The sequence below is a fragment of the Triticum urartu genome, chromosome 5 (genome assembly GCF_003073215.2).
Source record: "Triticum urartu cultivar G1812 chromosome 5, Tu2.1, whole genome shotgun sequence".
Lineage (NCBI taxonomy): Eukaryota > Viridiplantae > Streptophyta > Magnoliopsida > Poales > Poaceae > Triticum > Triticum urartu.
In genome coordinates, this window is record NC_053026.1 from 656662830 (window position 1) to 656685736 (window position 22907).

At 47.4% G+C, this 22907-nt stretch overlaps 1 protein-coding gene across 1 annotated transcript; it reads left to right on the top strand.

Moving 5' to 3' along the window:
* Positions 1 to 719: 719 nt before the first annotated feature.
* Positions 720 to 2691, top strand: LOC125506544 (4-hydroxyphenylacetaldehyde oxime monooxygenase-like). The gene is made up of 3 exons (XM_048671337.1): positions 720 to 1239; positions 1343 to 1780; positions 1933 to 2691. The coding sequence occupies exons 1-3, from the start codon at positions 754 to 756 to the stop codon at positions 2563 to 2565; spliced, it is 1557 nt and encodes a 518-aa protein (XP_048527294.1). The 5' UTR covers positions 720 to 753; the 3' UTR covers positions 2566 to 2691.
* Positions 2692 to 22907: the final 20216 nt, after the last annotated feature.

The following is a 22907-nucleotide window of genomic DNA, read 5'->3' on the forward strand; positions in this document are numbered from 1 at the left end:
CACTGAAGACTAGATAGTCTGTGCTCTTTTGATTGATCTACGCTCCTCCCTCTGTTGAGCTGTAACTTTTTTACTTATGTACCATTGGTTTGTAACCCCTTAATTTTGTCACTCTCTGGTGATGACTTTATTAATTTAAAGACGGACGTTTCTTGTGCCTGTTTCTAAAAGAAAGTTTGAATGATAAATTGATAATGTCATTTGCTATGTGGAGAAAGTAAAAATGGAGAAAGCGACCGATTCATGAAGAGAAGAGCGTGAATATCTCAAACTAAACTGTTACTCCCTCTCTAAAAACTAATAGAAGATCTTTTAGATCACTAAAGTAGTGATCCAAAAGATCTAATATTAGGGAGTAGATGATATTTTAATTCAGTTAATTACTCCCTCTGTCCCATAGCTTGCAAAAACATCTTATATTATGGGATGGAAGGAGTAGTAAGTTTGGAAGTTTTCCGTGCAAAAAACAAAGTAAATCTCGATCGAGTTTGGTGAATGAAATTAGCGAACCGATTGTTGAGGGTTTTGTTGAGCGAAATGGAGTAATAATGGGATCAATGTTTTTTTTTTGAATTGATAATGGGATCAATATGTTGAAACATGCATACCCTCCAAATAAAAACATGAAACATGCACGCATGGGTAGTGTGCTGTACAGTCCATGTGCATGTGCCCAAAGGCCAAATCATGTCTACTTAAGGCCCCCGGCTCGATGTCACCTTCACTTGCTATCCAGCTCCTGCTACCCTAACAATGGCAGTGGCTGGTGCCCCACCTGTTCTCCAGCTCCTGCCCCAACAATGGCAGCTGATTCTAGCCATCCTCCTCGTCCCACTCGCCTTCCTCCTCCTTCGGGGAAGGTCGGGCTCCGGCCTGAAGCTCCCACCGGGCCCCATGAGGCTGCCTTTCGTGGGCAACCTGCACCAGATCGGGCCACTGCCGCACCGGAGCCTGGCTGCGCTGGCCCGGCGGCATGGGCCTGTGATGATGCTGCGGCTGGGCATGGTGCCGACGGTGGTGCTGACATCGCCAGAGGCGGCCCGGGAAGCCCTCAAGACCAAGGATGATGACTGCAGCAGCCGTCCCCTGTCGGCAGGGCCAGGGCTGCTGTCCTACGGTTACAAGGACGTGGCCTTCTCGCCGTGGAGCGACTACGTCCGCGAGATGCGCAAGTTGTTCATCATCGAGCTGCTCAGCAGGCGGCGCGTGCAGTCTGCCTACTACGCGAGGGATGCACAGGTTTTTTTTCTTTTCTTTTTTCTCACAGCTGCAAGGAGAAGATCTTTATTTCTTTGAGGGATGCAAATGAGAAGATCTTGATTGAATGTTTTGATTATTTCAGATCGACAAGCTGATTGAGACCCTCACCGTGGTGGGGCCGAACCCGGTACCCCTGGAGGCCCACATCTTCGCCACCATGGACCGGATTGTGGGCTTGTTCGCGTTCGGCGAGAGCTACGCGGGGGAGCAGTTCAAGGGGCAGTTTGTGCCCTTACTCAACGCAACCATGGACATGTTGGGTAGCTTCTCTGCCCAAGACTTCTTCCCCAACGCCGTTGGCCGCCTCATCGACCGCATCACCGGCGTCAAAGCCCACCGCCAGAGGGTCTTTCGTCAGCTCGACCGCTTCTTTGAGCATATCATCGAGCAGTGCGATGGGAGAAAGGCCACCGGCGGCGGCGGATCGGACCTGGTGCAGGAGCTGCTGGACATCATGAAAAGGCCCGCCGCCTCCGCTGCAGGAACCTTCACCAGAGATCATGTCAAGGCCATTCTCATGGTAACTAATTAACTATTACTCCGTCTGTAAAGAAATATTGATACATGCATGCAGGTCGTTTTTTTAGCCAACTACACCAAAATACGTCTTACCTTATTTTATTTTGTTAGTACAGAGGGAGCTAATAATGCTGCACGTTTTGTTTGTTCCAGAACACATTCATTGGCAGCATTGACACCACCACAGTGACCATAACCTGGGCAATGGCAGAGCTGATCCGGAAACCAAGGGTTCTGCAAAGGGCACAACTTGAGATTAGGACTGCCGCTGGAGGAGGCAGCAGAGTGCACCAAGCTGACATGCCCAAAATGAGCTACCTGAGGATGGTGCTGTCCGAGACCCTACGGCTGCATCCCCCAGCAACACTACTCGTACCGAGAGAGACGCTGCGGCCGATCCAGGTGGCTGGCTACGACATCCCAGCCAAGACCCAGGTCATTGTCAATGCGTGGGCCATCAGCAGGGACCCCTCCGCGTGGAAGGACCCCGAGGAGTTTAACCCGGAGCGGTTCCAGGACACTGACGTGGACTTCAACGGCAGCCACTTCGAGTTCATCCCCTTCGGCGCGGGCCGCCGGATCTGCCCCGGGCTGGCCATGGGGGTGGCAAACGCCGAGTACATCCTTGCCAACTTGCTCTACTGCTTCAACTGGGCGCTGCCCAACGGGGTGAGCCGGGAGGGTGTGAACATGGAGGAGGAAGGGGTGCTCACTTACCGGAAGAAGACCTCACTCATGCTCGTGCCAACACCTTACCACCCAGCCCAGGAGAAAGAGGAGTATTAGTACTCACTTATTTTCCTATATATTCTGTTCCTCGTGCATTATCATTTGTTGTTGTTGTTGTTGTTGTTGTTGTTGTTAATTTTAATAAATCAATATGAATAAAATTCTCAAATTCCGTTCCCCGTACATTTAAATTATGTGGTTATATATTAATTTCAGGCATATTGAAAAAAAGTGCCACCAATAATCACATAATTTAGTAATACATTGATTGATTATTTATGATCGTTTTATGTCACCTACGCACGATAATGCTTTGCTGGGGCATCTCAAATTACACAATTATATACGAATTAGAGGCATTTCAGAAAATGTTTCACAAATTATTACTGCATATAACAGTCAATTTTTCATTTCCAAGGGATTTTCTGCATTAGCCATGGTTTAAGTTCCTCTATCGTTGCAATGGACACGCCGTCTCGACTCGACACTCTCCGAACTGGCGCCCTGGCCCATAGTGGGGATGTACCCTATCTAGTTAGGAAGGCTTCTAATTCTGTTTTCACTGCTGATACAAATTAATTTGTACTTATATCTAGCAACTCCTTTGTAAGACACAGGCGAAGAAGTTAACTTTTCTATACCATTCATTTTTAGATTATGATATTCAAGACCGGCCAATCACCATTCTTATATTTATGTGGAGTTGTGCTCTTGCCAACTTAATTTAGTACTACATCAGTTGATTATGTGTGATCATTTTATGTCACATACGTATGATATTGTTTTGCTGGCACGTCTCAAAATCACGAAGTTATATAGGAGTATAAATTAAAGGCATTTTGGAGAAGTTTCACAAATTATTTGTGCTTATAACGGTTGACTTTTCATTTCCAAGGGATTTCAAGTGCTTCTTCATTAGCCATGCTCTAAGTCCCTCTATCTTTGCAATGGACACACTCTCTCGACGCTCCCCAAGCAAATGGTGTGGCGCATCACGGGGATGTACCCTCTCTCTAGATAGGTTTCTAATTGTGTTGCCTTTGTTGATACAAGTTGATTTGTAGTTACATCTAGAAGATCCTTTTTGAGACATGAAAAGAAAACTCAACTTGTTTATACGATCCATTTTTAATTTAAGAAATTTAAGATCGCCCAACCATCATTCTTGTTTTTTCTGTTGAGTTGTGCTCTTGCAAACATAATTTAATACTACATTGATTGATTATTTGTGATCATTTTATATCTCATACGTATGATATTTTGTTTCTCACACGTCTAATCTCACATGACATCAATTAATTAGAGGCATTTTGCAGAAGTTTCACAAATTATTAGCGCCTATTACGGTTATTTTTTCCCCAGGAGATTTCAAGTGCCTCTGCATTGGCCACTTTGTAATTCCCTCCATATTTGCGGTGGACACACCATCTCGACGCTCTCCTAGCTGGTGCCGCGGCGCATCCCGGGGATGTACCATCTTGGTTTGTGTTAGGGTGGATCATGGTGACATGAGAGACCAAGTTTGAGCGCTTGCGTTCACAAGATTACCTCTCGTCGGCACCAAGTGGGGGGACCAACACTATAAGTCTTGAATCATCCTGATGGATTATCTGGTTTGTGAGGCAGGTGCCACATAAAAATTCGGCATTCGGTATTTAAAAATCACAACACCCAACATGTAGGTGGCGTGGTGTTCTGACCCTTCCCCGCGTGGTTTTAGACGATGCACCCATGAATTAGTGGGGCTGGCCGGTCTACGACATTGACTGACATCAAGAGGGGGTTGTCCATGGTGAATTTCTCTTGGTTTGTATTAGGTTAGGTCATGGTGACATAATAGACCAAGTTTGAGTGCATGCGTTCACAAGATTCTGCCAAGTCGGCACGAAGTGGGGATCCAACACTCTAAGTCCTGAATCTTCCTTCCAGACTATCCTGTTCGTGAGGCTGGTGCCATATCCAAGTTTTGTATCAGGTATTTAAACACGACACCACCCTTTCATCCATATATTTGGGCAACATACAGGTGGGGGTGGTGTTTTGACCCTTCCCATGCTGCTTTCGATGATGAGCCTATTCGTGGGGCCCGTGTGGTGTACGGCGTTGACCGATAGCGAGAGAGGGTAGATCATGGTAAATTCCTCTTTGTTTGTGTTAGGGTAGATCATGGTGAAATGCCAGAACAAATTTGAGCTCATGCATTCACCAGACTCCCTCCTATTGGCATAAAGTGGGAGACTGCCACTCTTGCTCCTGAATCTTCCTGCCGGGAATTTCTGGTTTGTGATGCAGGTGTCACGTGAGAGTTGAGAATTGGGTATTTAAACATCATACCAACCTTTCATACATATATTTGGGCCTCATATAGGTGGGGGTGGTGGTCCGATCCTCCCCGCGCGGTGTTCGATGATGCGCCGATCCATGGTCCCACCGGTCTACAATGTTGACCGACAATGAATGGCGGTAGACAATGGTGAATTCCTCCTGGTTTGTGCTAGGTTAGTTTATGGTGACTCTCTAGACCATGTTTGAGCGAATGTATTCCAAGATTCCCCCCCGTCGGTTTGAAGTGGGGGCCCAACACTCCAAGTCCCGAACCTTTCTTCGGAAGGGTCCATTGGTCATAGGGATTTTCTCATGGTCATGTAACAACCTTTAACACTCATAAATAGAATTGTCCAGATGAAATCACCCCTTTGAAGAAAAACTAGCAGGGGTAGATGTTTTGGGCTTACCGAACAAGGGATTCATCAAATCGCGTTATTAAGGGTCAGAAGTACTTATACTTTTGCATGTGATCCTAATATGGATATACTAGGGGTGTGAAGAGTAAAAGGAAATACTCCACAACATTAAAGTAGCGACATGGAGGTAATTAATCAGAGAGAGATCATGAAATTGGGGCATCAAAAGGACGATGAAAATTAGCCCATGAAAGATAGGTGAGAAAAAGGGTTAAGAAATGAAATACAACAAGTAAATATAAATGCAATGCAAAACATTAAAAATCATTTTTGCAGTAAAAAATAGGTTTACCAAAAATCGGCCACTACTAAGCCGAGTGCCTTTTATCGGGTAACAGACTTATATTTTCCCTAATTTATAAATAAAAATGTAGGTAAAGTAAGCTGAGAACCTTATACAGGGCCATCAACCAGCTCCAAGATTGCCATGTGGCAGGGAAAGTTCCGAGGCTTTTTGTAAGCCGAGTGCTTTTTGATCTCTATATATGCCTAGTGTTTTACATAAGCCGAGATATTTTTTTGACCAGTACTCGGCCTATCAGATATTAAGCCGATTATGGTTTGCGTTGCCGTGTGTCTTCAGAGTGATTCTCGGCTTACTTGCTTATAAGCCGGGTACCTGTTTTTTGACACTCGGTCCAAATGTTGGTCAACGTGTGATTTTCCTGTAGTGCTGCATTGCATACCTCGGGGTCGTTACAATTACTCCTACATGCCAGCGGCAACAGGGGTGCTAGCTGCTGTGTTGCCTCGATCGACTTCACTCGACTGATCGCCCGCATGGGCACCCGCACCATCATCTTCTTCAGCAACAGCAGGGTAAGGGCAAGGAGTGATCCGGCCTGTGTCTGTCAGAGAACCCGTGCCATGACATGGCATAGCATGGCATAAACAGTAGATGACCTGACCGACCGGCAAACCATAGCGCGCGGCACAGCCATGCCCATACTTTATTCAATCGGAGGTATGGAGAATGAGACAGGCAGGCATGAGCGAGTCAGTGAGTGACAGATGAGTCCCATACGGTAACCATACCATCGTGGTTAGGGATCCCAAACATGAGGGCCAACTGGAACTGCAAATGCACCGTCCCTATCTATCTATCTATCCTGCAGCAGAAGCACACCCACCTGACCTTGTCTACCACACCACACCCACCAGCACAATGAAATGGAAACGTCAATGTGCACAATTCACAACATTAATATCTCACACAACCAAATCGAAACGACAAATGAAGTGAATCCAATATGTGCACCCCGGCCTCAAGAATTCTCCTATCCAAAAACAAACCCTAGTTCCCGTGGTGGGGTGCCACTAGGGTCTCTCGGGGGTTCTTCGACGCGTCCTTTTTGCTTGGACCCGGGCGACCTGTCTGGGCAGTCCATAAGGCCAACTCCACCGCGCGACCCTATCCTGTTCGCCCCCGTCCGTTTGAGGTAAAAGGAACAAACGAGATGGCCCAGCGTGCGGGCGCAAACGGACTTTTGTCCGCTTTGTGTCCGCTTTCGACCCATCCCCGGCCCAAAGTTGCGCCGGTTTTGGGGTGAAACGGACAGCGCGCGGACGGGCGGGACGCACGTGCTTGTCCTCCCCTGGCCCGCCTGTCGGTGGGAGAAACCAACCCCCCCCCCCCCAACGCCCATTTGGCGCCATTTCCCCCAAACCCTCCCACGTCCCTCCCGCCGCCCCCTCTCTCCCCCGTCCATGGCCGACGCCCCGCCGAGTTCCAGCGGCCTGGCCGTCGACCCGACCGCAAAGGTGAAGAAGAAGGCGCCAAGAAAGCCGCGGTCGGAGTGCACGCCGGAGGAGATCGCCAAGTTGGACGCGGAATCGGCGAAGAGGAGGGAACGGAGAGCGGCCGTCAAGATCAATGCCGCCGCGGCCAAGTTCGCCGCCCAGCGCGAGGAGCTGGAGGCCGCGCGGCGCAAGGCCGCTGCCGACGAGAAGGAGGACCTCGTCAACAAAGCGCACGCCATCCTCATGCTTGGCATGGGCCGTCCGGCGGGGTTCCATGCAGCGGCCGTCGGCCCGGCGAGCACAGGCTCGTCGGTCGCCCGGCCTACGCACTGCCAGTCGGCGACGTCGCGCGCCGCGCCCATGTCGCCCGGCTTTCCTCCGCCCAGGCACGACGGCCAGACCCGTTTCTTGGCATCGCCGGACGTGGGCTTGTTCGCGCCGTCCACACCACGCCCCGCGGCTGTCATCGACCTCAACGTCACGCCTGGGTCCAGCAGCGGCGGGCGGCCGTCCGTCGAGATGCAAAGAAAGCAGGCGCGTGCACCGTTCACGGGCACCATGCCGGCCTCCGCCGTGTTGTTTGACGGAATGCCAACCTCAACGCCGACGGTGGACGACCCCTTCTACAACCAGTACATGGAGGACGTGATCTTCCAGGGTGGGCATGGCCGTGCCTACGACCCCGAGGAGACCCAAAGTCAGGATGGCCGCGCCCAGTACGTGCCCGATGAGGAGGCCGACGACCGTACTGACTACGACCATGGTGATTCGTGGCATGCAGACGACGACATCTATGTCGAAGGTGAAGATGAAGATGAAGCCAATGATGTTGATATTAGTGGCGCTCCATTGTTCATAGACGAGCTCACCCAAAGAGCGGAAGCACAAAAGAAGCGGAAGAGCATTCGCACCGGTTCATATACACAAGATGAGGACAAATTGATTTGTCAATGTTGGATGGAGAATAGCCAAGATCCAAGGACCGGCGCGCAACAAAAGGGCATTGTTTTTTGGACGAGAGTCCACAAAGCATTCCATGAAAGGAAGATGTTTGAGCCCTACCAAATTACAAGCAACCGTGGCATCGGTTCGATTCAAAAAAGATGGTTGTTCATCCAACAAGAGTGCAACAAGTATTGTGCCGCATTTGAGAGCGTTGAAGCACGGCCCGTGAGTGGTCTCGGCGTTGGGGACATGGTATGCTCTTCTCTTTCTAGCCCTTTCCTTGCTACGGCCATGATACTTCGGCCGTGTATATGTTTGCATGTTCACTTGTTGTTGATCATGTGGTGTAGGCATTTCAATCTTTGGAGGCATTCAAGGCCCGGCACAATGACAAGCCATTCACTCTTACACATTGTTGGACGCTCATCAACACTTGCCCTAAGTTCAAGGATCAATACCGTGAACTTCAAAGGAAAAGAGGCAAGAAAACGGCCAAGTTCGCCGGAGGTGGGGATGGCGAGGCATTGAAGAGGCCAAGGGGCAAGACCAACTCCAAGGTGGACGACATACGTGACGCCTCAACCATGGCCTTGCATGAGACTTTGCATGGCATGATGTCACATAAGGATGTGAGGGACGAGAAGAAGCGGCAAAGCAAGGACGAGCAAATGAAGCAATACCTAGACCTCCAAAGAGAGAAGCTTGAGATGGAGGAGGCGGCCAAGAAGAGGAAGATAGGCATGGAGGAGGCGGCCCGACAAAGGCAGCTTGACATGGAAGAGGCCGCCCGGCAAAGGCAGCTCGACATCGAGGCCGACAACGTCAAGCCCAGGCAGAGGCAGCTCGACATCGAGGCCACCAATGCCGCCACCAAAGCGAAGAAGGTGGCCCTTGCGATCATGAGCGTGGACTTGTCGAAGATGAGCGACAAGACGAGGGCCTGGTTCGAGGCCAAGCAGAAGGAGATGCTCGACGCCGAAGGCCTGAAGTAGGTCGTCCGATCGGCGTGGCTGTTCTTTTTGGAGGCTGGCATGGGTGCCGCCCGCCCGCTAGGCCGCTGGCAGTGTGCCGGCGAAAAAACATTCACTTTGGAGGCCGGTTGTGTTGCCGGCCACTGGCTGTGTTGCCGGCGAGGACAACTATTTATTTTGGAGGCTGGCTGTGTTGCCGGTGATGGTCGTGTAGCCCGCTGGCTTTGTTGCCGGCGTGATGAACTAGGGTCGTGAACTGGGGCTTGGCATTTGAAACGTCCCTTTTTTTTAAAATAGACGCGGACAGGATGGGGCAAAAGGATGCGTCCGCGCGGTGGGCGCACGACCACCGCATCCCAGGACAGGCCCGAATACGACCCCAAATCCCTACCCAAAGGGACAAAAACAGGATAAAACGGACGTCCGTTTGGAGTCACGCGGTGGACTTGGCCTAACGGCTGGGCCATGTGCTCGCTGGTGTCACCGTCATGGGGCAGCTTCGGACGCGCCCGCCCGCAGGAGCCTTTTCGCGTGCTGCCCATACGGCGGATGCCAGGGTCATCCTCCCTCTATACAGACGGGCCCTCATACTCCTGAGAGGTCTTGTCCCCACCCTTTCCTCCCCTCGGTCGTTCGTAACCGGTGGGAGAAGGCCGACATCATGCAGAGGACGATACTGACTGGCCATGTCGTCCCTCGGACAAATGGTTTAAGGAAAACAGAGCCTTAGCCCCCTATCCAACGCGCCTGATGTCGAAGTATAAACGAAGGACACTAAGGATCAAGTATACCCTGTATTTATGTGTTTGGCCAGGGGCTAAAACGCTTTATTTCCCTCCAAAGAGATCCCACAAGAGACACGGCAATTTTTATACAATTTTAGGTCTCCATGGATAGCGTAAAACCCTACATCCTATTCTTGATATTCTGTAAATGAAGGAAATAGATAAATAAAACTCTGAAATTCATGAAACTTGGGAAGTGGGCATCCAATGTGGTCTACTATGGATGAAACCTTCAAAGGATCAATTTTCAAAATTATTCAAGGTACTTCCCCTGGTTGCCTAGTTGTGCACAGTTTTGATTCCGAGTGCTCAGGGCTCACCAGAGTTGAGCTCATGACTGCGACGAAGCTCAGGCCCGGTGACGGTGTTTTAGGAAGCTTTGGACGAGGTGGAGGTGTCTGGGATTGCGTGTCTTGACCCGATCCTGAGAGGGGCCCCGAATCACTATGTCTTATGTGTTAGTCCATAGATCAATACCTGACACGCAGAATCGATGATTAAATAGTAAGATTACATCACATGTCATAATATTACATCGCAAATCAAATACTTTACAATACACATCTATTTGCTCATGGCCCGGCTTACAAAACAATCGTGCAACGGAGAGAGTGTTCTAGTCTAGTGGCGTCCATCCACTAACAGGTAAGAGTTGAGTATAGCATGGTAACCCTACTTCATATCTCTCCTTCGACACGGTAATTCCTATTGGAAATATGAGCAAATAACTACGAGATTTAATCCGAATAAACAGAAGATAAATCATGACCACAACAGCAGAGATTAAACTAATCATCGAACTAGCATAGCAGATGAACATATCACATCTAGGGCACATACTAGAAGCATGAATTCTACCACGATCTCGAACAGGAAGGAGAGAATCACATACGGTGCAGCGGGTGCAGCACCGCCGGCGTTGACGTTGTCGCCCATGTCGTCGAGGACGAGGTTGCCGAGGTCGGGGAAGAAGTCGTCGTTCGCGAAGTCGTCGCTGCCAGCAGTCGCGCGAGTGCGCTCCCCAAAAACCTGATCGCCCCTCTCCCGTACAGGATCACGAGAGGCGGGGTTCCGGAGGCCTGCTGTCCCTTCTCGCGGTGCACGCCGGAAGGAGGGATGGAGAAGACTTGCTTGGCGGCGCAATGATCTGGAACGGTGGTCAGAAACCATACGAAGCGGCGGCGGCTAGGGTAGACGTCTGCCTGACTATATAGTGCGGGCCGGGTAGGTCGTGGGAGTAAACCCCACGTCCGAGTCGTCACGATCCAAAAGAATCGGAAACGGCTCAGTAATTAACGCATCCGTTAATTATTAATTAATGACTCATTAATTTTCCCATGCAACAAAAATATAGACAACGTGCATAGCTCTGTCCTCGGCTCGGCTCAATCCCGCAACCCGCGCGCGTCGTGACGAGGCGTGGCGAGGCGAGCGAGGAGGAGGAGCGCGCGTGTAGGTCTCCTCTTCTCATGCTCATACAAGTGGTAGCTCATACAAGTGGTAGAAGAGCTCACCTTATAAAGAGGTGCAACTCTCTCTCAACTTCCGGGGTGGGACTAAACTTTAGCCTCACTCACTCCACTCACATGTGTGCATGAATGGGCCAAGAGAATTTCAGAATTTTAGTTGGGCTTTGGGCCAAAGGCCTACTAGCAAAATTCCAACAATCCCCCACAAAGTCTCATTGGCACATCTCATCATTTAGTTCCAAAACATTGTTTTATATATCGGTGCTTAGTGGAGACTGTGAAGTTGAACTTCCACTTAGAAATTTATGCTACACTAGATCACAACTTGAATAGTGGACTATGCCTTGAACTACAAGTTTTCTGTGAAACTAGTTTCACACAAATTCTTGACCGATACTGGGCTGCCGCAAGGCTTCCCCGCGGGTGGAGCGTATACGTCATACTCCAGGGACCTTTCATGAATTTATTAGAGAACCACAATCCAATTCTCACATGACGAAAGCGATCGTATAACAGTCATCAATCGCGATATAGGATGTGCTATACTTCAATTGTCCCAAGAAGAGTACTGTACATGTGCTAGGTAGCTCGAGGCCATACGTAGTCCTCTGCTTACCGCGAACTCAATAAGAGAGCCAAAAGCAAATTCATATAGGTGTGCACATACCTCAGAAGATGTTCTGCAGGACAACATCTTTGCTTACCCGAATAAGCCACTTGGAACACATTAAGATAAGTATCAACCTGCCATGCAGATCGAGAAGAGTATTGCATCTTCACGGAGTGGGATAATTAATATAGGGATACTCTCCTCCCAGCTGACCAACAGCTTGTCTCCCACTTCTACTTCACGGGATCTCCGATCACATAGAGTGGGTTACCACTATGGACAACTCATGCGGTGGGTCTCAAACCCATCTCCATCGATGCATTATCTATCACATTACGTGATAGACCCTTTGTGAAGGGATCTGCCAAGTTTTTCGACGTTTGGATATAATCCAACGTAATAACTCCGGAGTTCCTCAATTTTCTGACAGATTTTAGTCTCCTCTTCACATGCCTTGAGGACTTCATATTGTCCTTAGAACTGTTTATCTTGACGATCACAGTTTGATTATCACAGTTCATCAGGATAGGGGGTATTGGTTTTTCAACCATAGGTAAGTCCATCAAGAGTTCACGAAGCCACTCTGCTTCAACAGTGGCAGTGTCTAATGCTGTGAGTTCTGCTTCCATAGTTGACCTCGTTAAGATGGTCTGCTTGCAAGACTTCCAGGAAACAGCGCCACCACCAAGTGTAAAAACATAACCACTTGTGGCCTTAATCTCATCAGCATCAGATATCCAGTTTGAGTCACTATAACCCTCCAGTACCCTTGGATACCCGGTGTAGTGAATCCCATAGCTCGCGGTGCCTTTCAAATAGCGCATAACTCTCTCAAGCGCATGCCAATGATCATCTCCCGGTTTTGACACAAACCGACTCAGCTTGCTCACAGCAAAAGAGATGTCAGGCCTCGTGGCACTCGCCAAATACATAAGCGAGCCAATAATCTGAGAATACCTCAGTTGATCTCTAGCAATCCGTCGATTCTTTCGAAGCAACACACTAGCATCATATGGAGTTGGAGAAGGCGTGCAGTCGCTATACCCAAAACGACTCAAGACCTTTTCCACATAATGAGACTGAAGCAGTGTGATCCCACCATTCTCATCTCTCAACAGCTTGATGTTTAAGATAACATCAGCTACTCCTAGATCCTTCATCTCAAAACAGCGAGATAAGAAATCCTTAACCTCCTTGATTAAATCAAGTTTGGTTCCAAAGATCAATATGTCGTCGACATACAGACAAAGAATAACTCCTTCGCCCCCACCATAGCGATAGTACACGCACTTGTCACCATCGTTTACTACAAAGCCGGCAGCAGTTAATGTTCTTTCGAACTTCTCATGCCACTCCTTAGGAGCTTGTTTAAGGCCATATAAAGACTTTAATAACTTGCACACCTTTCCTTCCTGACCAGGTACTACAAAACCATCTGGCTGATCCATGTAAATTTCCTCCTTCAACTCTCCATTGAGGAAAGCCGTCTTAACGTCCATTTGATGAACGAGAAGACCATGTGAGGCAGCCAGTGATAGTAGCACCCGAATTGTGGTCAGTCTAGCCACGGGTGAGTAAGTATCAAAGAAGTCTTCACCTTCTTTCTGGGTATAACCCTTGGCCACAAGCCGTGCCTTGTACTTTTCAATCGTACCATCAGGTCTAAGCTTCTTCTTGAACACCCACTTACATCCTACAGGTTTGCACCCATAAGGACGGTCAGTGATCTCCCAGGTACCGTTAGCTAAGATGGAATCCATCTCGCTACGTACAGCTTCCTTCCAGTAGTCAGCATCAGGAGATGCATAGGCTTCTGAAATAGTCCTGGGTGTGTCATCCACGAGGTACACAATGAAATCATCACCAAAAGACTTTGCAGTCCTCTGTCTCTTACTCCTCATAGGAGTTCCATTGTTACCCTCAACAGGATTCTCAACGTGTTCCATCGCAATGGTGGGTTCAGGAATTACAGTGAATTCCTCACTAGATGGAGTAGGTATCTCCTGATTTGATGAACTCGACATATCCTTCATAGGAAATATGTCCTCAAAGAAAGTTGCATCATTTGATTCCATAATCGTACCAACATGCATGTCGGATACCTCAGATTTTATTATCAAAAATCTATAGCCGATGCTATGAAAAGCATAGCCCAGAAGAACACAATCCACGGTTTTTGGTCCAAGCTTGCGCTTCTTGGGAATTGGTATATTGACTTTCGCCAAACAACCCCAAGTACGTAGGTAAGAGAGTTTCAACCTTTTCCTTTCCCATTCCTCAAATGGAGTCATGGTCTTATGCTTTGTGGGAACTCGGTTTAGGACATGACACGCAGTCATTAGCGCCTCCCCCCACCATTCCTTGGATAGACCCGAAGTGTCTAACATGGTGTTAACCATATCAGTTAGAGTTCGGTTCTTTCTTTCGGCTACCCCATTTGACTGGGGTGAGTAGGGAGGCGTCCTCTCATGGATTATACCATGTTCCGCACAAAACAGATCAAATTCATTGGAAAAATACTCTCCACCACGATCGGACCTAAGCCGTTTAATTTTTCGATCAAGTTGGTTCTCTGCCTCAGCTTTATAGTTTTTAAAGAAAGTCAAAGCCTCATCTTTTGATTTCAGAAGATACACATAACAATATCTAGTGGAGTCATCAATCAACGTCATGAAGTATCTCTTTCCACCTTTTGTCAACACGCCATTCATCTCACAAAGATCAGAATGTATAAGCTCAAGTGGCGCCAAGTCTCTTGCCTCTGCAGTCTTATGGGACTTGCGAGGTTGCTTAGCTTGCACACATACTTGGCACTTGGAGCCTTTGACAGTAGAGATTTTCGGAATTAAATTCATATTGGCTAACCGCGTCATGCAACCAAAGTTAATATGACAGAGTCGTGAATGCCAAATATCAGACTCATTATTGTGGCAAACATTATTAATAACTTTAGTGCAAATATCTGACAAAGATAGGCGGAACAAGCCTCCGCACTCATAGCCTTTTCCAACAAATTGTCCACACTTAGAAATTACAACTTTATTGGATTCGAAAACCAACTTAAAACCATCTCGACATAAACGGGAACCGCTAACGAGATTTTTATTGATGGACGCACATGATGAACGTTCTTCAGACGCACAGTCTTCCCCGAAGTAAACTTCAGATCGACCGTACCAACACCTCGAACGATGGCATGTGACCCGTTCCCCATCAGCACGGGTGAAGTCCCTGTTGCCTGGTAAGAAGAAAACATGGAGGCGTCAGCACAAACATGTACATTGGCAACCGGTGTCAATTAACCAATCAGGGGATTGAAATACTGAAAGGATGGTAGGAAAAATACCGTACCCTGATTCCTTCATATCAGTATCACCGATGACAACATTAGCGGACTTGCCGCTCTTCTCATGTTCGCGCCCGTCAAAGCGGTTAGGACACTTCGGAGCCCAGTGATTAGGATCACCGCAGACATGGCAAAGTCCCTTCCCCTTCTTATGAGAATTCTTCTTGAAGTTGGTAGAATGTGATGGCTTGTTCTTTGTATCAAACTTGCCTTTGCCCTAAGTTTTGTTCTTATTGTTTTTGAACTTGTTGGGCTGGGAGTTCTTCTTCTGTACCATGTGGGCACTAGAACCTCCCTCAGCAACTCGAGCACGCGTGTCCTTTGCTCTTGCCTTCTCTTCAACATCAAGAGTACCAATGACATCCGCAACGGAAAACTCCTGTCTCTTGTGTTTCAGGGAAGTAGCAAAATTGTTCCACGAAGGTGGAAGCTTGGCAATGATGCCTCTGGCAAAAAATTTGTCCGGCAACACACACTTGAAGTACTCAAGTTCTTTTGCGAGCGACTGTATCTCATGAGCCTGCTGTACAACAGGGCGCTCATCAGTCATCTTGTAGTCATAGAATTGATCCATGACGTACAACTCGCTGCCGGCGTCCGAGGCACCAAACTTGGCCTCGAGCGCAGCCCACATGTCCTTGCCGTTGTCAAACGACATATACGAATCCACAATAGAGTCATCAAGAACACTCAGAAGAGCGCCTTTAAAGAGGGTATCGATCTTCTCAAAAGCTTCCAGCCGTGCTGGATTAAGATCGCCCTCAGGCTTGCCCTTGGTGGCATCATAGCAGCCCATGGTCTGAAACCAGTAGACTGCTCTCGTGCGCCACCTCTTATATTGCGCCCCCTTAAAGGCAGGTGGCTTCAGATGCGCAGCAAAACCACTCGGTGTAAATTGCCTATAATCAGGTTTTTGGATTGTTGGAAATATGAGCAAATTACTACGAGATTTAATCCGAATAAACAGAAGATAAATCATGACCACAGCAGCAGAGATTAAACTAATCATGCGAACTAGCATAGCAGATGAACATATCACATCTAGGGCACATACTAGAAGCATGAATTCTACCATGATCTCGAACAGGAAGGAGAGAATCACATACGGTGCAGCGGGTGCAGCACCGTCGGCATTGACGTTGTCGCCCATGTCGTCGAGGACGAGGTTGCCGAGGTCGGGGAAGAAGTCGTCGTTCGCGAAGTCGTCGCTGCCAGCAGTCGCGCGAGTGCGCTCTCCAAAAACCTGATCGCCCCTCTCCCATACAGGATCACGAGAGGCGGGGTTCCGGAGGCCTGCTGTCCCTTCTCGCGGTGCACGCCGGAAGGAGGGATGGAGAAGACTTGCTTGGCGGCGCAATGATCTGGAACGGTGGTGAGAAACCATACGAATCGGCGGCGGCTAGGGTAGACGTCTGCCTGACTATATAGTGCGGGCCGGGTAGGTCGTGGGAGTAAACCCCACGTCCGAGTCGTCATGATCCAAAAGAATCGGAAACGGTTCAGTAATTAACGCGTCCGTTAATTATTAATTAATGACTCATTAATTTTCCCATGCAGCAAAAATATAGACAACGTGCATAGCTCTGTCCTCGGCTCGGCTCAATCCCGCAACCCGCGCGCGTCGTGACGAGGCGTGGCGAGGCGAGCGAGGAGGAGGAGCGCGCGTGTAGGTCTCCTCTTCTCATGCTCATACAAGTGGTAGAAGAGCTCACCTTATAAAGAGGTGCAACTCTCTCTCAACTTCCGGGGTGGGACTAAACTTTAGCCTCACTCACTCCACTCACATGTGTGCATGAATGGGCCAAGAGAATTTCAGAATTTTAGTTGGGCTTTGGGCCAAAGGCCTACTAGAAAAATTCCAACAATTCCTGCAACATGATATGTTGCGGCCACCAGGGTTAGTACATTGAATGTACTAGCAAGCTTCACCAGGTAGTAGGCCAAACTCAGTTATGCATTTGGGGTAACTGGATTTCAAGGCTCTTTGCATAAAATAGTTTTATCCAACTTTTGTAATAGTGGTCTACTCTAGTAGATGGACATACTATCTCATACAGTATTCCTGGACAAATAGTCTGATACAGCTATCCATAATGCATGTTTATATATTGGGCCCATGGTCTCACACAGCTACCCTAGACCATCTCCACAGGTTAACCATGATCTCACATAAGGCACCTGGGTTAGTCAATATTCCCTTGGTTCAACCCATCAAATTTTACTGAGGAAGAGGTGATGAGATAAAGTTGACAATTCTGAGTACAATTGCTTAAAGGCTGTCTGTAACCGTGGACACGGCTAATCATCAATTTTATACACTCTGCATAGGTTTGTGTACTTTATCCGCAAGACCTAGTCACACCCTTGTGTTACTAAACTTCTCTTACGAAGTAGCTTGGTAGACCAAGACAATACTTTTGTGAACTAGTAGCCCACGCGCAATGGCAGACCCAAACCAAGCTACTACTAACTACATTAGCTGGTCATGAAGGAGGGGTTCGTACAATTTACTTGGTCAAGACAGAGTCCATACCGAGTCACGGTTACACAGGAAAGCAATTCAACCTTGAACTCGTATAATCTCTTTGATACCTTGGTGGCATTCCAAACCAAAATAATCTACACACTATTGACCCAATCAATGCTAGTCTCGATTCATTAATTATGTTGTAGTTAAATAGTCATCCGCAAAGTACCCTTTTGGGTGTTGTTCCTAATCCATGTAATAGCAGCAAATCAAAACTACATGGTGGTTACAAGGTTAGGACAATTGGAAATAATTTTTTTGCTACTGGTTCTTGCAAGGATGCCATGCAATCCTATTCATGCATTCCTAATTGGGAACTTCTACGTGCATGTAAAATAATAGGTGATAATGATCAAATGTTTCACTTGCCTGATATTGACGATTCTTCAATCTCACAATCTTGATCAATTTACTCTTCACTCTCCATAAAATCTAGCTAAATAAAGAGCAATCGCAAACAACCATACAATCAAACATACAACAAGTGTTGTGCATTGTGTTGGTGTCGTTGTGTTGTGAGATCAAGTGTCATGTGATAACTCATAAGAGTTTAGGAAAACAACATAGTGGTTGTTACATGGAATACATGTGACATAAGGGTTTACATGCAAGTTTTATATGTGATGCCAAGTTGTGGTTGCCAAACTCATTGAAAAGAATCTTGCAACTCGAGTCATGGTCTAAGAATAGTGGATGACCAATTTCATTTTCGAGTCTGAATGGCAATCCAAACTTGTTGACCTTTCATGGACCTGAATACATACTATGCTTGGCCACGGTTTATGCTTAACTTGGTTTCAAAAAATTTGAACTAGGTTCAGCTAAGTTAAATAGATTCACTTAAATTTGAATTATTAAAGCTACGTGCACATTCAAATTAATTCAGAATTCACTAATGTTGGTTTGGTTCATGAATTCATTCGCCTTAAGGGTTCATACTAAGTAATTAAATGACTCTACGTTTCCTTTATTGTTTATCTAAACTCAATTTAACTTAAATTCCTAAAGTCAAACAATAATCCAAGTTTTTTTCTAAAGTTTAATTCAACTAAAGTCAAGTATAAATCCAAGGTTAGTCACTATAGTCCCTATAGTCAAATATAAATCCAAGAATGTTTTCTAAACTTTATTTCCAAGTTTCATTTAAGTTTGAGTTAAACTCAATTTAACCCCAATGACTTCCACTAAGTTTCAATTTAAGGTTGGTACACATGGTGCATTTTGACTTGCTGGTACGTGTTCTCCTAAGTGTGTGTGTGTGTGTGTGCATCATTGGATCTAAACGATTGGCTACCCTAAAATGCTCACCACGTGGTAGGTCGTTGGAGTTTCGCCAGAAAACGCGAGCATTGGTGCTAGCTTCAAAACACATCTAATGGCACTCCGACAGTCTCCAGGGGTGGCGGAAGGCGCATACGAGCACGAATCGTCGGCGTGGGGTTGTAGGTGGTGCTAGCTGGTCATGGATTTTGGCCTGGATTAGGGGGTACTCACCATGTTGTCTCCCGGCCAGGAGGGCCGGGCCGAGGACAGCATGTGGCGGTTCATTAATGGGCCACTTGGAGATGCCCATGACGTATACAAGCAAGACTCCATAAGACTTGGCGCACAAAACGAGGACTTCTAAACCCTACGCCTCTGGTGCATTATACAATTTGAGGCTAGGCTAGTCAAAAGATCATCTCATATTCATTGGAATCATACAATCTCATGGTAGATACTTGTACTCCCTCCATTTCTTTTTAGTTTGCATATAAGGTTTGGTCAAAGTCAAAGTTTGTAAAGTTTAACCAAATTTGTAGAAAAATATTATGCCGCTGCTTGGCTCGATCTCGATCTCGACTCCTTATGTAGTCGTGCTCCATGTGCCTTCCTGATTTGGCACTCATAGTCTGAGTCAACAGGCTTGGGAGCTGGTGGTCTAGCCATACGAATAAAGTGGTCAATCTTTTCCTTAGGCACTTTCTCCCTTGGCGGCGGTGTCGGTTTTGGTCCAAAATGGGCATCCACTTGGGCCTTCACTATGGCTGCGTTTTGCTCCTCGGTCATGTTGTAAGGCCTCAGAAGAAGAGAAGTGAGGCTTGGACCATATTGAAATCGCTTGCCTCCGCCTGTACCTCCTGTACTACCTCGACTCGTACCGCTACGAACCGTAGATGCGGCGACTCTCTTCCTCGATTGCTGAGGCACCGGAGATGGCTGACATGGCTGAGTTGGAGCAGGAGGAGTGGCCTAACGCTGTGCCGGACTTGAAGGAGAAGGAGTGGCCTGACGCGGTGTCAGACTTGAAGCAGGAGGAGTGCCCTGACGTTGTGCCGGACTTGAAGCAGGAGGAGTGGCCTGACACTGTGCCGGACTTGGAGGAGGAGGAGTGGTCTGACTCATTGGTGGACTTGGAGGAGCGGGAGTCTGCTGACGCGGTGGCGGACTTCGAGGAGGAGTCGGTTGACGCGGTGTCGGTGGCCTTGGAAAGATGATGCAATCCTTTCTCCATAGGATGATACGATGTTTGGCCTCTCCCAGTGTGTGCTCCTCGTCACCTCCAGGAATGTCAAGCTCTAGCCACGAATATTGGTCCACCACTTCATCAACCTGGACACGAGCATAGCCAGCTGGAATCGGGTTGCAATGGAAGGTTGCTTCGGAGGAATTTGCATAAGTAATGGCATCCAAAACCTTCATGGTTATGTTCTTCATTTTGAAGTGTAGCTCATAGTTAGTGTTATCCATGATGTCATCCACAGGGTATCTATCCAACAGTGCGTCACCCGGGGTGGAACCCATGCTGCTTCTCGACATGGATGGTACGGTGCTATCCAATGCTGGATCATCCACTAGCTGCTGCCACTGCTGAGACCCCCTTTCTTGGCTAAGTGAGTCGATCTGCTGCTGCTGTCGCTGGAATTTGAGTACCAAGTCTGCGTGCGCTGATTCTAGGCCTTGAAGGCGTTCTTCTTCCTACTTCCTCTGCTCCTCCTCCAGCTTCCTCTTCTTCTCCTCCTCCATCTTCCTTCTTGCACGGGTTCTGTAGTCGGCGTTCCAGTCCAAAAAGCCCTCATACCACGGAACAACGCCCTTGCCTCATGTTCTTCCCGGGTGACGATGACATGTACCCAGGGTAGGGCAATAGACCTGATCTAAGTACCCTTCCCAAGGACACTGCCCTACAATCGAAGACATTCAAAGGACGACAAATTCTATAGACTGAAATCACCTCAGGATGCAATTCACTCGACCATGAGTTCCCCTCGGACAACCCAATTCCATTCGACCAGGATATAATCATTCGACCACATTAGAAACCAATCGGAGTACAGAAGATCTATGGTCACTCTGGATGGCAACGGTCAAGCGTTCACTCCGTAGTCTTAAGGGCCATTTATATCACTTTAATGCTGACATTACCAGTAACGTCCACTAGTAGAAAAAGGGTCAAACGTGAAGCACATTACTGCCGGTTTGTATTTGAGCCGGCACTAATGTATACATTAGTGCCGGTTCCAACGGCTAGCCGGGCCGCTTTCATTAGTACCCGTTCGTGGCGAACCTTTAGGACCGGTTCGTGCCACGAACCGGTACTAATGAGAGTGGTGGCAGGATGTTGTCAGACTGGGGCCCCTCCAGCCCCTTTAGTACCGGTTCTTGGCACAAACCGGTACTAAAGGTCGTCCTACATAAACCCTTCGTCCACCCGAGCTCGCTCTGTTCTTCCCCTTTCCCCTCTCCTCTCTGTTCTTCCCCTCTTCCTCTCGAGCTCATCACACATTTTGCCCAAAATTTGTCAAGATTTGAAGGCCCCCATCCATTCAAATGATCACAAAGGTTAGCAACTTTGTCCTTTCATCTCTCATTGCTAGATTAGCTCCTGCAATGCTTTATATAGTGATTAATTTGTGAGTTTAGTAATTTGGGAGGATATATATATATATGTGTGCTAGTATTTGATTTATATGCAATTTGAGGTCAAAAATAACACTTAGTTTGCATATGTAGGTGTGGTTTACTTAGTGCCTTCTAAATCTCCGTTGTAACCACCGTCGATCGCCCGCACCGTCCCGTCGCTGGCACCACCTTGTGGTGAGCCTCTTATTCATGAAATTTTATATAAAAATTGATGTTTGTGTGATTTGGATATATAGTTACTCGTATAATTATCTTACCCGTACGTTGTTTGTTATACATATAGTGCCATGGTTTTGATATCCGTCCCCGTCGGCCCTCGTCCTTGTTATGATTCGGATGTGGTATATATATTCTCTTTTAAAACTAGATGCATTTCGTGTTTATGAAAAATTATGCCCATCAAGTTCACATAGATATTTGTATGTAGGAGGTAGTTGAACCGGAAATTCCAACCGACCCTATTGTCGAGAGGTTAAATTTAGTTGAAAGAGAAAACGAGGATTTGAAGGAAAAATTGAAAAGAATTGAGGGGAGAAGATGGAATTGGAGTTGCATGTTGCCGATGTCGTCGATGATCACAAGATCAGGATGGAGAAAATGTGCTTGAAGATTAGAAAGATTAGAAAATATGCCATCGATAGTGAGGCTTGGTATCATTATGCTGTTGGATCCATTGTTACCTTAGTTGCGATCTTGATCGTATTTGTTGTTGCATTTAAATGCTTTAGCTAGAGAGTTATTTGTTTGTTGCATTTAAGTGTTGTATGAACTTTATGTATGAACTTGTATTAATTTGGTCTATTCAGTGTTGTGTAATGAAGATGAGTCGGCAATGGATGTACGATGACCGATGCTCTCCCCAGTTCGTTGAGGGCGTGCATACTTTTCTGCTTGCGTCTGAGGCAAACAAGCAGGCGGATGGTTTTATGCCTTTTCCATGTGCTCGCTGTAAGAATGGTCACAATTACTCTACGTCAAGAACAATTCACGTCCACCTGTTTAAGTCCGGTTTCATGCCCCACTATAATGTTTGGACCAAGCACGGAGAAAGAGGGGTTATGATGGAAGACAATGAAGAAGAAGAGGACAACGACAGCTATCCTGGCCATGGGTTCCCTGAATACGATGATACAACAATGGGGGAAGAAGCTGAGCCGGTAATGCAGGAAGAAGCTGAGCCGGCAATGCGGGAAGAAGCTGAAGAAGAGGCATCAGATGAGCCCGTTGATGATCTAGGTCGGGCCATTGCCGATGCAAAGAGAAACTGCGCAAGTGATTTGGAGAAGAAGAAGTTGCAGCGCATGTTAGAGGATCACAAAAAATTGTTGTACCCGAATTGTGTAGGTGACAAGAAAAAGC